We start from the raw sequence: 17,249 nt of genomic DNA on the forward strand, positions 1-17,249 counted from the left end.
GCATTTATGTGCCGAGCTTTGTTCCGAGACAAAGACTGCCCGTCAACGGTCTGAGGAAAAAAAATGCATGGAAGTCCACATACCAATCATCCATCTATTTTTAGACCAGTTTGTGCTGTCCTAGTCAGCGTTATCCGGATGAATCCCCAACTTGAAACAAAGGACTCGAGACAGTCATTGTGCTATCAAGGACGGCGTCGCAACGGATGAGGCGGACAGTCATGTCACTTGAAGAAGTGCTTCAAGAAGTTGTTCAGAATGGCTCTGGCGATGAAGGTAGCTGTTCAGAAGGTGAAGATGAAGACCGAGAAAATGAAGACAATTTACTTGAAGATGTTGTCGTTAAGGATGAAGAAGAAATTGACAATACCGAGGAGGTGCGTGTGGGTGATGGCGATCCTGATTTTCAACTCGAAAATGGAGAAAGCGACAGTGACAGTGATGATTTTATGGTTGTTGATGAACGAAGAAATGATGAACCAGTCAACAACAACAACGTGCAACATGCTGTTGATGGAAATCAGAGGCAGCAAATGTGGGTGTGCAACATCAAGAACTTTCCATGTGTTCCTGCCTTCACCGCTCAGTTTACATTTTCATCTGTCTGTACTTTTTGAGGTGCCGAGTTTAAATCATGCACCATTCAAACCATACCGTGTGTTGTGTGTGTGTGTGTGTTCAGTCAGTCTGTGTGTGTCAGTGTATGTGCTGTGAACAATCATTGAATCAGTCTATAACACTATGTCTTTGTGATGTGGTTAGCCAGTAAACACACACACATTCAGTTTATAATTCTGACTTTGTAGGCTATTTTCGGATGGACAGAAACTGAACAGAACAGCAAAATAAACTTTGTGAATCTTCAGTGAGGAGACAATTCTGCGCCGACAGTGTGTGGTTCCCATCATCTTCTTTTGTTTTGTGCTTGTGTGTGAAGCTGAATTTTACATTATTTTTCAAGATTACCTCTCTGGATGCTTGAGGTGAGTGAAAGATTTTATTATTACATTATTATCTGATGTTTTGTGTAGATTATAAGTTTTGCTTTTTCCCACTTTGGGTGTCTTGTTTCCCTGCATGGCTGATACAAAAGAGGAAGATAACAGTAACAAAAAACAACAGTGTGATAGATGAAAGATTTTTTTCCAATGATACCAAACACTTATGCTGAATCTGTAATGAAAGGTAACAAATTTCCTCTTGAAAAGTACTAAAAGTAGCCCATTTCCAGGATACACACGGCTACTGAACACCCTCGTGTGAGGAGAAAATCCACCCAGCTGAGGTACGCGGTGATAGAGTTAAACACTTTAATGCAAGAAAATAATCAGTTGATTTTGTTTTTAAACTCATGATCATCTCCTGGTGGGCTTGACATGTCTTTCACACAACGACAGTTTTGCTTTCTCACCTCTCTTGCCTGTTTGGTCATCAGTGCCAGATGGACATCACTGACGGTATAGGTTTCCATTTTTGTGTGACGTTCTGCTCTTTGTCACCCTTCCCTGGAACCATACGACTTTCTTTGCAGTCAGTCGTTTGATCCACAGTTTTTAATATCAGACACTGCTGTTTCCACCCTCAACTTTTGAAGTGTCATTGCCGTTTTCATCATGTTCACAATTACTGTCTTTCAGTGTTTGATCAGCTGCTTCGGCAAAGTCAGTTTTCTCATCAGGTGAATTTGACGTCACACCGTTCTTGGCACCTTCACTGAAATCGCTCTCAGCACTGTTGCTTTTATCCTTGCCTCCCTTGTCATTATTGCCAGGGCTGACACCGCTGCCTCCACACTCACTCTTCTTCCCATCACTGGTTTCTCCATCGCCGTTTTCACTGTCATCAACCTTGTTATCATTGTTGACACCGGTGCTGCTGTCTTCACACTCACTCTTCTGCCCATCACTGGTTTCTCCATCGCCATTTTCACTGTCATCAACCTTGTTGTTACTGTTGACACCAGCGTTGCCATCTTCACACTCACTCTTCTGCCCATAACTGGTTTCTCCATCGCTGTTTTCATTGTCATCAACTTTGTTGTCACTGTTGACACCGGTGTTGCTGTCTTCACGCTCACTATTCTGCACATCACTGGTTTCTCCATCGCCATTTTCACTGTCATCAACCTTGTTATCATTGTTGACACCGGCATCGCTGTCTCCACTCTCGCTCTTCTGCCCATCGCTGGATTCTGCGTCACAATTTGCAGAGTCAGAAAAGCCCGAGTCGGATGACTTGGATGGTGAGGCAGCCTCCTGTAAACAAGAATGGAATGTCAGTAATGCTTCCTGCACTGCAGAAAAATGTCAAGTGTAAAAAAACAACAACAACAACATACAACGGTGTAATAACAAGTAAGTATGGGAGAAAAGTGGGTATTTGTGCACATGAAACTTGAGCTTGACTGAACTTGGAGCAAATTATCTTTCCTTATTGTCATAGTCATACATGCCCTGGTTTCTAAGTGCTGAATCATCTTACCTGAACACAAAATGTTAAAGACGAATTTTATGTCCTTTCCATTAACATGATATCATTATCCATTAATCACATTTGGAAAAAAAGAAAAAAAAAGAGCAAGACGAAAATATGGTGCCACTGATTACTACTAAAGAGGTGAGGAGACAGAACTGACCAGTTATGTCATTGTCTTGAAGATTTGCTCTGAAACCTTTGTTTCTTCACTGAAATGTTTTTCTTACTGAGCAAATCTGAAGTTACTGTTCTCATCATTTGTAACAATGCCACCATCATCATCATTCTGTAACTTTGTTGGGACATCAAGGTCTTCACAATCACTCCTCACAATTTGCCCCTATCTGTTTATGTCCCTGTATTTTTCATTTTACTTCCTTTTATTAAAAAAAGAAAAAAAAAAAGAAGACATATTTTCAATGGAGATCACGAGGCATAAAACAAAATGGTTTATTGAGATTTACTTTGTTAAGCACATGTTTATAATGAATATGTGTTCTTGCTGGAATATGGTCAAACTTTGTTGTGTTGTTCTGTGGAGATAATGTGTATCTCAACTTTTTTCCCCCAGCAATGAGCAAAGGTGTCAACAATTTCTTTTAAAGATAAGTATTCTTGTAACTTGTAACATTATTTATTATCCCTATTACTTTTATAATAAAAAAAAATAAATTGTTGCTAACAATCAGGTATGGAGGGCCAATAACTGATCTCTTTGTTGACAGTCTGTTTTCAAGATATTTTACTTGCCAACCACTATACATAGAGAAAAAAAAGAAAGGTCTTCACAATCACAAGGTTTTCACAATCACTCCTCACAATTTCCCCTATCTGTTTATGTCCCTGTATTTTTCATTTTACTTCCTTTTATTCTTTAAAAAAAAAAAAAAAAAAAAAAAGCAACAGTACATTCTCATTTGATTATGATTTATTTATCTTTTTTGTTGCTTAAAGCCTCACTGATCGCACAGGGATGTATCAGGGCTGTCATCTGATCACCAGAACACTATGCATGTATAAACAAAAATAAACAAAAAATGCACATTATGCTAATTCAAAAACATCTGGAATACTTTAACTCATTTACAAAAAATACAAAATACTGTGTAAGAAAATGAAACTTTCAGAACTGGTTTATTACGTGTTGAGCTATTACATATATATATATATATAAAAAAAATCAAATTTCTCATCTTATTTTTTACAGTTTTGCCATATGTAGAAAATACTGCCAATTTTTCACCCCGAATCACCATACCCATGCTCGCTTTCTGCATTAAATTCACTTTCTTCTTCGTTATCATCCACCTCTTCAATGTCCGACCCTTCAGTTTGTAGCATTTCAAGTACTTTGGCAACCCTAAAACGTTGCCGTCACTGCCTTGTTCGCTTCACAACATTCTGAGAAGAGCCCGCTTTGCTAACAGGCTGGCACGCGAGCAGACGACCGGTCAGTGACTTTGTCAGCGTGTGTGCGAGACAGGCCACACATCCCAGGCTGGCCAATCATACTGTTGGATTGTGGAGTGACCCAGAATAGCGCACTCTGCTTGGCTAATCACAAAATCATGTGTACAGCGCATGATGGAATTTTACTTTCGATGAATGCTATTCCATTCCTTCGTCCGGACAGAGTTAATGGGCTAGGAGATGTACATAAGGAGCAAGTCCAGATAAGCTGTAGATCAAAAGGTCAACCCAGATCGAAAAGTAAAGGTTTCAATGGGAGGAGGTGTCACTCACTTCAGCCAAGAGCCACGGAGGAGGGGCTTGATTCCCACAGCGACGCAGAGCAAACTTGTACACTCCGAATCCCGACAGACCCTTGGTGAACCAGAACTTCTCCACTGTGTACAGCCCTGAAACAGTTCATGGCATTTCAGACTTACGACTGATTTACTGTCCATAACCCAGGTACAGAAATTTGTTGATCAAACATTAAAATAAAGTCTAATGATCCAAAAGCCGAGGAAGTTATAAGAAAGTATACATATTAAAATGTCAAACATGCTATCTGCAAACAAAAGGAAATTTTCTTCCTAAAATTACATTTAAGTAACATACTTACTGTGAAACATTAGTGCAGACTGCGGCAGGGGTCTGATTTCTGTCCTGTGCAAACTACTACCCGCCTATGCGAATAAAACTAAAGTAGCTAAGGCCGATAACCTCCCGAAGTAGGTTACCCCCATTTTGCGTCCTCTAAATACTTTTCTCTTAAAACAATTAACATTTCTTTCTGACTGGTGATGAAGGACATGTGTTGAATGTGGACAGAATCTTGAACTTGAAAAGGGGAGAGAATGAAATTACCCCCCCCCCCAAAAAAAAACAACAACAAAAAAACAAAACAAAAAAAACTGCTTAAAGGAATATTTTTCCAATTCTGTTCTTGGAAAAATGCAATGTGAAAAATCAATTTCCATCTTATTATCAAATGAAGTCCTACGCAATCACAATCAACACCAGTTTCATTACACTCTAACAGAAACAGGTTAGTGGTAACTTACCGTAAATTACTCATCCAATCAAACTTTTTTTTTTTTTTTTTTAATAGAATTTTCACCAGGGACAAACACTACAGACACTATGTACATTATTATTATTATTACAGAACTAAAAACACACAAATCTCTCTTTCATACAGACCGTCATAGCGGTATCCTTCATCAGGTGCGAAAGGACTCCTCAGCTTGTATCCCCTGATGACACGCACGGGGTTGCCCGTCTCCACACTCCTGCTCAGAGCCAGGTTGCCACGGGTCAGGTCTTGGTCTTTCGACTGCGGGGCCGTACGCAGGTTCTGCACACACACACACAAAAGTTAAAGTTCCCATAGCAAAGGAGGGGCCCAATCCTCTTCAACTGATGTTAAGTACCCACTCACACATGGGTGAAGTGGGGGCGAAATCCAGAGTGAACTGTCTGCCTTTTCCCATGGACGCAACACCATGCTGAAACAGGCCTTGTACTGATAACCGGAGAACACTGGATCAGAAGTCTAACGCTTTACCAGTTCTGCCACGGTGCATCCCCCCTCCCCTAAAAATAAAAAAAATTCAGATCTCCAAGTCCTACCATCTTTTCTCTTTATGTATAACCCTCAAATACATAACTTTATAAAACATCAAGCCAAGAAAGTATCAACCATACTTATAATTGTTATGGGGGACATTGCACCACCCAGCATCCCTCTCCAGTTTTTAGTATATTTTCTTTAAGGTTACTCCGTGCTAAATGAATGGGCAGCGTAACTATTAAACCCTTAACTAAGGACGTAACACTTATGTCGAGAGTGATGTCACTGATGACATCATCAAAAGAAGAGGTAATATAAGGGCTGAAAATTCACACAATTGATCTAGAATGGTATTATCTCCAGATCATTTTCGCAGTTTTCAGCCGATTGTTCTGGATATGGATTTATGACTTGAAATATCTCTTTCTCCTGGTTTTTTTTTTCCTGGAAAGTCAAGGGGTTAAAAGCAGATAGTTAAAAATCAATACAGATTAGCATCCCATGCTAAAGTGATGACAGATGGAGTTTCAGTATCAGTAGCTCAAGGAGGCGTCACTGCGTTTGGACAAATCCATATACGCTACACCACATCTGCCAAGCAGATGCCTGACCAGCAGCGTAACCCAACGCGCTTCGTCAGGCCTTGAGAAAAAAGAAAAAGAAAAAAAAGACAAAAAAAAAAAAAGGACAAAAAAGGACAAGCTTACATGAATAAATAATAATTATGATATAAAAAAAATAGTAATGAAAATAATAATAAATAAATAAATAAATAAGACAACAATGATGATAAATAAGCAAATAAATGTAAAACATGAAGACACACATTGACAGATGGAAACAACTGGAAAACAAAGAACCAAAATATCTATAACAATTTTCTCCCTCCCTCACCTTTGGGTTATTCCTGGTACCTTTCAGGTCTCTTCCACCTGAAACAGACAATGGAAATAGTCTTCATAAAACAACCTAACACTTTTTTGTCTTCATAACAATAGTTAAATTTCATCCAATGATGTATGTGCTTCTACTAACACTATCATTATCAGTGTTACGCCTTGGACAGCTTACACACTTACCTTTTGAAAATATTTACTTAAAAACAAAAACAACAACAAACCCCCCCCCAACTTATGCAGATACTTTACTGTAAACATGTGCACACACAACCAAGTGGGTTGTACTTTGTGGCGAGTAGGAATTTGACAACTGTAGGAGTTTGCACTAATGGGTCACACTGTTGTATGAGTAATTAAAAGTAAAGTTTTTTTCTTAAAGTTATGTTTATCTAATATACAAACTGTGACCCACTAGTGCAGACTCTGGCAGGAGTGTGATTCCTGTCCTTTGCAAATTACTTGCCGACTGAACGGAGAAAACAAAAGTAGCCATGGCTGATAACCTCCCGACTAGCGCCCTCTTTTGACGCAATTAAAATACATTTTATACTGAACATGTGCACACAGTGTTACATGTATATTATCCCTTACTTGACTGTCCAACTTTTGTTACCTTCCACAGCACTACTATCAAACATTAAAAAAAACATTTACACAGAAACGGGTAGGGTTTGAATCCCTGTCTTGCTCTTTTTCCAAAGTTTAATTGGAAAATCAAACTGAGTGCCTGGCCATTCGGATGACATGATAAACGAGGGTCCTGTGTACAGCTCAAACTTACTGCAATGAGAAAGAACTCGTGGCAACTAAGTGTTGTCCTCTTGATAAATCCTTTGGAAGAAAACCACTCTGACAGGTAATACATAGGCATGGGCTCAAAAGCCAAAGTGCGTTGGGTTATGGTGCTGATCAGGCATCTGCCCAGCAGATGTGTAATGTCTATGGATTTGTCTTAGTGCAGTGACGGGCGCAACAGCCGAGTGGTTAAAGCGTTGGACTGTCAATCTGAGGGTCCCGGGTTTGAATCACGGTGACGGCGCCTGGTGGGTGAAGGGTGGAGAATTTTACGATCTCCCAGGTCAACATATGTGCAGACCTGCTAGTGCCTGAACCCCCTTCGTGTGTATATGCAAGCAGAAGATCAAGTATGCACGTTAAAGATCCTGTAATCCATGTCAGCGTTCGGTGGGTTATGGAAACAAGAACATACCCAGCATGCACACCCCCGAAAACGGAGTATGGCTGCCTACATTGCGGGGTAAAAACGGTCATACGCGTAAAAGTCCACTCGTGTGCATACGAGTGAACGTGGGAGTTGCAGCCCACGAACACAGAAGAAGAAGAAGAAGAAGTCTTAGTGCAGTGATGGCTCTTTGACAAACTGAATGTATGCCCACAAAGCTGAAATCAACGTACCCTCTCCGGTGTAAGTGAAGCAGTCGCCAAGGTCAACATCATCTTCATAACCACCAGACAAAGCAATGGAGTATGCACCATCAGGACCACCGTGGATACCAGCCACTGGGGGTCTGGAAAGAAAACACATAGCCCATACATTGTTAAGTCTTTGTTTCTGAACTATTTTGCAACTATATATAGTACCTAAAACACAGTAACGAGGTAAATTGTGTTAAAATGATGAAGTAAATTGTGTTAAAATGAGCCGACTTCAGTTACTGTTTTAGATTAGTTTAACAGCATGTATTCAACACTGATCCCTCTAGCTAAAAACAAGTTTTCTGATCGATGTAGAAAAGTGTCTTTGTAGTTCATAAACTATCGGTTGTGTACTGGTTGAAGTGTATAAAGGTAAATAGACCAGCAATACCCCTCAAAAAGGAAAGGAGAGATGAAGAAAGAAAAGCAGGGGTGTTCTGAGGCAAATCCAGGGAGGAATATACTAATAATATGCTGAAAGAATAGATCTTGCTCACAGATGCAACATCTGCACTCAACAAGTTGCTTTTTCTGCTGTCAATTTCACTTGTCTACAAAACAATGCCAAACAGCTGCGATCAGCAGACGACGGCTGTTCTTTACCTGTGAATGCCGTCATGACAGCAGTCAATGCGCATCGTCCAGATGGTTCCCACCTCCACACCTGTTCCAAAAAACAGCAAGAAATGATCATAACATTAAAAAAGAACAACACTTGGCAGTCTATGTATCATGACACTTAGATAAAATGGCTCTGAACACTTCCACACAGTATCTGTTAACAAGCAGGAGCATTATGGTCAGGGAAATTCTTTTTCTGGGAGGCAAACCAGACACTTTGAAACAAAATACACCTGAAAACTGAGAATTGCTGCCTACATGGCAGGGTAAAAACGGTCATACATGTAAAAGCCCACTCTTGTACATAGGAGTGAACATGGAGTTGCAGCCCATGAACGAAGGAGAAGAAAACAAAATAAATCTATTATTTTTATGATTCCTGAGCAAAATCTTGTCCGTTTGAAGTTTAGAAAAATGAAGACTCCCTGGACATTAGTTTTGCACCAATCCTGATATTATACACCACTGCAGGACTCCCCCCCCGCCCCGCAAAGAACTGTATTTCAAAAGACAAAGATCATATCACAACTCACACAAAGCGCCAATATAGATTTACATGTCACGTGTGCTTGTAAAATACTGCATAGGTATCGAACACTTGCTCACAGCACTATGCACTGTCTGCATAGTGATATTACAAGTCTTTACAAGGACTCAAAGAGTGCACTTTCAGAACAGTTTTACAGAGTTCGCTTGCACATATCCCGCCCACCCCCCCAAATAAAACCCAAACCCAAAACACACACATCAAACCATCAACACAATTGTCATGAAATAACAGGCCCGATTAAAATGCAGTTCACCTCCATTCCCCCCACCCCCCCCAAATCATGACAAAATCCATCAACACAAGAAAAAGCACCAACTAGCCATGTTTCATTTGAAAGCTTGTTTGAAAGAATCACTTTCACATTTCATCCAAAGCTGTCCTCCATAGTCATAGTGAGCTGTTGATATTAGGTTGCCAGGAGCCCACAACCACAAGACCCTGCACTGCTGCCGAGTCAATTTGGTAAAGTTCAGTACAGCCGATTCCAATTCAACATGCGCAAAATATCCCCTGCTTAGCCCTCTGACAACAATTACAGCCCATTCTGATCCGACATGTGCAAAATATCCCGTGCTTAGCCTCCTGTTGACAACAATTACAGCCTATTCTGATCCAACATGTGCAAAATACCCCATGCTTAGCCCCCTGTTGACAACAATTACAGCCTATTCCGATCCAACATGTACAAAGTATCCCATGCTTAGCCCCCTGTTGACAACAATTACAGCCTATTCCGATCCGACATGTGCAAAATATCCAGTGCTTAGCCCCCTGTTGACAATAATTACAGCCCCCTGTTGACAACAATTACAGCCTATTTCGATCCGACATGTGCAAAATATCCAGTGCTTAGTCCCCTTTTTGACAACAATTACAGCCTATTCTAATCCAATGTGCAAAATATCCCGTGCTTAGCCCCCTGTTGACAACAATTACAGCCTATTCCGATCCAACATGTGCAAAATATCCTGTGCTTAGCCCCCTGTTGACAACAATTACAGCCTATTCCGATCCAACATGTGCAAAATATCCCGTGCTTAGCCCCCTGTTGACAACAATTACAGCCTATTCCGATCCAACATGTGCAAAATATCCCGTGCTTAGCCCCCTGTTGGCAACAATCACTTAGTTGTGGGGCCAGTTCCCACGTCCCCCCAGTGACAGGCCCACATGAAACCTCTGAAAACTTAAGACTGTGGCTGGTACACACTTTCTGCTTCCTGTTCTGATTTACCAGTTTGCTTGTTTTTCTGTGTCAAGCCGGGAGTAAGTTGAGAAAATTTGGCAGCATTCAGCACATTCTGCCGAGGCTGTACTTCCGTGTTTTATTTCTATCTGCTGGTTTTTCTGTATTGTGCTTTTAAGAATTTGATCGAATATGGCAACTGTCTTGTATATAAGTATTTCACAGAAGATTTAAAATCTACTAACCTGGCACCTCCCCATACCAATTGGGTCGATCAGGCATGACATACTGATACTTGACCCTCTGCTGCTCATGCTCACTCTCTACCTGGTCGTCCTCACCTAAACATTCTGTGCCTGGAAGCTGCAAAATCAAAAGATTAAAGATATGCAGTTATCACCATAACTTTCTCTCCCTCTCTTACCTTACCAAAAGGCTTAAAAAACAAAACAAAAAAAAACCAACCCAAAAAACCTTCCGAACACTTTCAAAGATTATGCAAGACCACACAGATCTGATTTGAAAAAAAACACCACAACTACACAATGATATCATTTAAGCACTGCAAATACAAATGATGCTAAGTTGTAATTTTTTCTGTAGTAAATTAACTGGTTCAGTGGTTGACCAAGGAGAATATATACTGTGTTGATTCAAACAGATTACCTTCTCTGTGATCCTGTTTTCAGCTGTGAAGTTGGGTGGAGGATTAAGTGAGTTATAAAATCCCCCCGCCCCTTCCAAGATAACTAGTTCATTAGCTAGCAACACTGTGTACTTTCATTATCAATGTACAAACCTGTCCTCGTAAACGGGCTGACAGTCGCCTTGGTCCATGAATGGATCCGCTGTTTTCCAAATCAACAGCTGCCTGAGCTCTGGCTTTCTTCTTCTTCGGCTGATAGGTCTCATCATCACCTGGTCGCTTGATTCCTTTTTTGATCACTTTTGGCAACAAACGGTACTGCAAATGTAGGAAATTAAAAAACTGTAAGAACAAACTTCAAGGATGTGCTTTTGAACCTGAAGTAAAACCAACTATGGATATTCTGCTGAAATTCAAGTTTACTTAGTTTAAAATTTTCTGACTGAAATATCTTGCAAGAGTTAAATACTTTGGCATGGGTATTTAAAGATGACTGCAATCAACAGCAACTTTTGTCCACATGTGAAATCGCAAGCCAACCACCACCATTTTGTCCATGAACTGAGGATTAAAAGAGAAGAAAAGTTATTAGGTATAATTCATATACAAGTATAGAAAACCAAGTTGATCACCATGTTCATGCTGTTCATTTGAAACAAGTGAAAACTGAAACTGGTGTATCAATTCATTCATATAATAAATTAATACAGCGAGCCACTCATAAAAAGGAAATCTGATTATAAAAATGAACTAAAATTGTCCGCTGGATTTGGAACTTAATCATTCAACTCCATGTGATAAATAAACTGAAAGTTTTTCTCTCTTCCATTTCGTTTCTTCCAGAACTGAAAAACTGGATTAAATATGCATAAAAAATCAGAAAATGTTCAATGAATGGATGAAAATCTGCAAACTTCCCTTAAATTAACTTGGTAATTCACTTGACCAGTTGACTGGTATATATTTATTGCTTAGCATATAACATTGTTAATGAACACTTAATAGAAACTGTAGCTCTCTCACAATTATCCTGAAACCTCTATGTGCGCCCCCCCACCCCGCCCCCCCACTTCCCTTACTCTCCCTGTCCCGATGCAAAGATTACTCCTCCACCACTTCCCCTCGCTCCCGAGTCTCGTCCAAAGTGAAAGTCTGACCCCCCCGCCCCCGCACCACAAAACTAAACAATTCCGGTTGGTTGAGCACTCTGGCAGCACCCAAATCGAGTAACACCTGGGCCTGACGTATGCCTTTGATGTATTTTTAACATCCATGCCCTATGCCTGGTGTTGTATGCGCTGAACACGTGGACAATGCACTTTATGACTTACCGTGACTGGAAAAGATGGGCCACTACCGGACTATGACAGTTTTTTTTCTGACAAAGATATGGCAAATGCGTAATTGGTTATACATTATGCAACATTAGCATGAAATTCTGCTCTATAAATTCAGAGCAATAAATGTACTTTAAAAGACAAACATAAATGTATTTCCACCCCCACACCCAACAACGAACGGCATTCACGGAAAAAGTAAACGTCGAAGGCCACCATAGCAACGTGCAACCAAACATACGTCAGTTACATTCTAATACAGTGATAGTGCATACCGGATTGGAAAGCCCAAGCTCTGCCAAAATACGCCTGTTGTCTTCCAAGTTCTTCTGGCGAAGCTGTTCGTATTGACAAGTCTCCATGTTGCTTGCAGCTGCTGTGCAAGGGACGCTTAATTTCGCGCGGAATTAGTCACGTGACCATCTTGGAGCGTCAATGTGACAGGAAATGGATCATGTGATCATCTGAGAGGCGTCGTCTGCTGACCTCAGACTGCTTCATTTTTTATATTAGGGTTAGTGTGGGCATATACGACATGTGTTCAAATGCGGCACCAGCTCCCTACTTTCACTTTCAACATAATGTATCTGTAATGCTCCTTGGCTAGCAGTGCCAGGCGTTGAAGCTTTTAGTAGCCAATAAAATCATCTTTTCTTTCCACCAATCAGGTTTATCAAAAGTTTTGCGCGCTTTTCGCAGCACGTGTGTTTTGCGACTAGACTACTGCACACGACGTGACACGAGCTACTGCAGCCACTTGCAAAAAAATTCAACGGTCCTGAAAACCTGCACCAGTTTGGATCAAAAGTAAGTTTAGTTCACTGGCATGTGTAATAAACTGTTGTCTTCGATTCTTAAGGCTTTGAAGTCTAATTTGATGTAGTATGCATGAGATTTTGATGCAAGGTTTTTCTATATTTAAAGTCTGAAACACTGTCGCAATTGCACACACCACATTCAGCCAATGTGTGCAATTGCGACAGCCACTTTCATTTTATTTTATCTCATTGAATCTTGCGCTTAATTCGTGTGTATGTGTGTGTGTGTGTGTGTGTGTGTGTGTGTGTGTGTGTGTGTGTGTGCTCGTTTGTGAATCTGGCCCAAGGTTGCACAAATAAATCCTCCTTCTGAAAGTTCTGAGCTTGAATCTTATTCTTTGACTCTGCCTTCCCCTCTGCTTTGTTGCGTTCTTGATCTTTCTGTCCAGTTTTTCCCCTACCTACCCCTCTCAATGCTCCATCTATTATTTCAGGTGCAGACATGTCATTATTGAAAGCGCTTCGCCAACGGGAGTATAGTGCCGTTTCCAGCCTGGCTAACCCCCTCACATTGCATGCCCAATCCACACTGGACAAGCTGTTGAGAGACGAGTGGTACTTTGACCATGGGTACCTGGGGGTCATCTGTGCCAAGCTAAAGGAGTTGGCCAGCACATGCACTGCAGTTCGTGACTGCATTTTAATGGAAACAGCCAGATATGAAGCCGAGGAGGCTGACAATCCGGACCTGGTCAAGAGCGTCGTGTGTTTGGCACAGCATGTGTGTCAAAATTTTCAGAATATAGAACTCAAGGACCAAGTGATGGAAGGCCTTGAGAAAGAATTGGAAGAGATGGAGACGTTGTGTGATGACATCAGAATGAATACCCTGTAATCATGTTGTCTTCCCCCTTTTTTTACCAGTATTATATGTTTTCTTTCTGCTTCAAATTAAAGCCGTATTTTCAGTTCATCTAATGTGTTTTGTGTGTTTTGTAGGATGCCAGGAAGAAGAAAATACACCCCTGAAGCACTGGTTGAAGCTGTTGAAGCTGTGAAATCTGGTGCAATGAGCACCAGTAGAGCCGCCAAAGTTTTTGGTGTCCCAAGAACTACAATTGTTGACAGGAAAACGGGAAAACGTACCAGCACACCAAAAAGGGGTAGAAAATGCTCAATTCCTCTACATCTTGAAAAGAAAGTTGTGGATAAGGTAATGGCCGCTGCTGAAAGTGGATTCCCCCTGACAAAACGACAAGTCCTCATAAGAATGGGAACACTAGCAAAAACTCTGAAGCTGAAGACTCAGTTCCGGGGTGTTCCTGGCAACGACTATTGGCGTGGTCTGAAGGAAAGATTCCCTAAGCTACGGCTGCGGTCTGCAGAATCCCTCTCTGTGTCAAGGATGCGGATGATGAACAGAGTAGTTGTTGAAAACTACTTTCGTGACTATGGGGATCTGGTAAACAAGCTGGGCATTGCTAAAAATCCAGAGAGGATCTGGAATGCCGATGAGTCTGGAATCACCTTTCAGCATGATCCCGTCAAGGTGGTCGCCGGAGCAGGCTCGAAAGTGAGTGCTGGGACGAGCCAGAATAGGGACAACATAACCATAATGGCCACGATCAATGCTGCTGGCCAAGCAATGCCGCCTATGATCATTGCCAAAGGCAAAACGTCCAACTCGCTGCACAAATTTGCAACATACGATGCCCCACATCAGTCTGTGTGGACGTACCAGGCTAGTGGCTGGATGACAGAGAACATCAGCAAGAAATGGTTTGATGATGTTTTTCTGAAATTCTGTGGTCCGGAACGACCACAGTTGCTACTGCTGGATGGCCATTCTTCGCATGAAGTTATTGACCTTTTGGAAAAGGCACAACAGGAAAACATCCACGTCATGGCTCTGCCACCCCACACCACACATTTTCTACAGCCTCTCGATAGAGGTGTGTTCGGCCCCTTAAAGAAGCACTACAACCGAGAGTGCACAGAGTTCCTGTCACAAAGTACCATTCACGCTGTGAACAAAACAAGCTGGCCAAAATTGTTCAATCTGGCATGGTCAGCCACGATGAGGCAGGAGGTGATCACAAACGCATTTGCTGCAACAGGCCTTTACCCCTTCAAACCTGAGGTCATTCCCAAGGAAGCATTTGCACCCAGCGAAGCTATGTTTGCTGAAGATTCATCTTCTATACCTCTGCCATCAACATCCACGGCGACCATCACTGCAGCTCCTCAGCCTGTACCTCTGCCATCAACATCCACGGCGACCATCACTGCAGCTCCTCAGCCTGTACCTCTGCCATCAACATCCACGGCGACCATCACTGCAGCTCCTCAGCCTGTACCTCTGCCATCAACACCCACGGCGACCATCACTGCAGCTCCTCAGCCTGTACCTCTGCCATCAACACCCACGGCGACCATCACTGCAGCTCCTCAGCCTGTACCTCTGCCATCAATACCCACGGCGACCATTACTGCAGCTCCTCAGCCTGTACCTCTGCCATCAACATCCACGGCGTCCATCACTGCAGCTCCTCAGCCTGTACCTCTGCCATCAACATCCACGGCGTCCATCACTGCAGCTCCACTGATAGCAGATGAAACACTTAACTGGAATGCCTCCTCACCACACAGCACTATCGGAACAGCAGACATCACTCCTGCCTCCGAATCTGGCCACTCCAGCCAGATGTCCGATTCAGACCCCTTTCTTTCGCCAGCTGTCTTGGATTTTGTCTGTACCCTTGATTCTTCCTTGTCCTTCTCAACTTCTCCTCTTGACCCTGATAACCTTGGCTCCAAGGATGTGCTCCAAAGAGAAAACATGGAATTGGGGGCAGTACCAGTAGCTTCCGACATCAGCAATTTGTTAAGCATGGTCACCCAGTCTGACACCGAGCTCAACTTTGAGGTGGTGCCAGATCCTGATGCTGCAGTAGCTGAGCTGTTCTCTGCATCACCTCCATCTGCCAAGCCAACACCAACCCCGAAACGGAAGTCAAAAGCCATAACTACGCACCGACTGATGACCAGTGATGAAGTCATCATGGAGAAAAAACGAAAAGAAGAGGAGAAAGTAAGGAAAGCAGAAGAGAAGGAAGCAAGAAAGCAGCAACGGATGCTGAAGAAGATGACCCAAACAAATAAATCCAAAAAGAAATGAGAAAATTTCTCTGTCTCTCTGCCTCCCTGTTAGTTTTTCTTCGAACCTCTCTCTCTTCTCTTCTTTTCCCCCTTCCTCACCACACACACACACACACACACACACACACACACACACAACAGAGGTACGCATGCACGCACGCAAGCACGCACACACACACACACACACACACACACACACACACACACACACAACAGAGGTACGCATGCACGCACGCAAGCACGCACACAAACACACACACACACACACACCGCACACACACACACACACACACACACACACACACACACACACACACACACACAGAGTCTCAAACATCTTATTAAAAAATAGGCCCTAAGTGCACTCTACTTTTGTCATGACTGAAAGACATTAAAATTATCCAGTCTGAAATCGATCTTTTGAGTGATTGCGTGCAACTGCAAGAACTGTACGTCAGTATGAAATGTATGTATGTATGAAACAGCTTAGCCTAATCCTATTTGTGCACCATCTGTCTGTCTGTCTGTCTGTCTGTCTGTCTGTCTCTCTGTCTCTCTCTCTCTCTCTCTCTCTCTCTCTCTCAACTCCCCCTCACACCCAGCAGGAACCGTCGCATCCAAATCAACTGCACCGAAAACAAAAAACAGATTTAGTGACAGTGGGTTAGGGTTAGAATTATGGTTAAACCTCTAACCCTAATCCCACAGTACATCTGAAACTTGTTCATGTTCAAAGTGGCAAATGAAAACTCTCAGTACTTGTTGCGATTTTTTTTTAACGATGCAACTTTTTTTCGATGCGACAGACAGCGCATATGTTTAGAATACTGACTGTAGGTTGCGAAAAGGGACGAAATAGGCCTACCTTATACTCCAGGCCTAAGTAAAATAAAACCCAGAAGGTAGACTGTCGCATTTGAACATGCATGACGTATTTGCCAGCATACCCCTGTTGTATTTGAACACACAGTATCGTATTTGAACATACCCACCCCAAGGCTGTTTTAACACCTATACTGTCTAGCAAACGTGCTTTTGAGATCGCAGACATCACTCTAGCCAATCAGAAGAGGCTACAGTTGAACCTGATAATCGCTAGCCAATGGAGTAACGTATCTATTTTGAGCAAACGGTCTTCCCGTAGAGACCAAAAATATAACTG

General features: G+C 42.1%; 1 protein-coding gene across 1 annotated transcript; it reads right to left on the minus strand.

Annotated features, from left to right (window-relative positions):
• Nucleotides 1-1,559: 1,559 nt before the first annotated feature.
• LOC143283484 (uncharacterized) lies at nucleotides 1,560-12,559 on the minus strand. The gene is made up of 9 exons (XM_076589726.1): nucleotides 12,446-12,559; nucleotides 10,987-11,151; nucleotides 10,433-10,550; nucleotides 8,434-8,494; nucleotides 7,810-7,922; nucleotides 6,389-6,426; nucleotides 5,125-5,278; nucleotides 4,219-4,334; nucleotides 1,560-2,255 (listed from the first exon to the last, which is right to left on the minus strand). Exons 1-9 carry the CDS (start codon nucleotides 12,530-12,532, stop codon nucleotides 1,560-1,562), a joined length of 1,548 nt encoding a protein of 515 aa, XP_076445841.1. The 5' UTR covers nucleotides 12,533-12,559.
• Between the last annotated feature and the right edge of the window lie 4,690 nt (nucleotides 12,560-17,249).

The sequence above is a fragment of the Babylonia areolata genome, chromosome 6 (assembly GCF_041734735.1).
Source record: "Babylonia areolata isolate BAREFJ2019XMU chromosome 6, ASM4173473v1, whole genome shotgun sequence".
NCBI lineage: Eukaryota > Metazoa > Mollusca > Gastropoda > Neogastropoda > Buccinidae > Babylonia > Babylonia areolata.

Excerpts from the sequence above, each read along its gene's own strand:
- LOC143283484 (XM_076589726.1), bottom strand. The coding sequence starts at position 12,532 with ATGGAGACTTGTCAATACGAACAGCTTCGCCAGAAGAACTTGGAAGAC. Across the intron at positions 8,495-10,432 it reads TTGGTATGGGGAGGTGCCAG|GTGTGGAGGTGGGAACCATC; the intron begins GTTAGTAGATTT and ends TTTTTGGAACAG. Across the intron at positions 5,279-6,388 it reads GTACCAGGAATAACCCAAAG|AACCTGCGTACGGCCCCGCA; the intron begins GTGAGGGAGGGA and ends GTGTGTGTGCAG.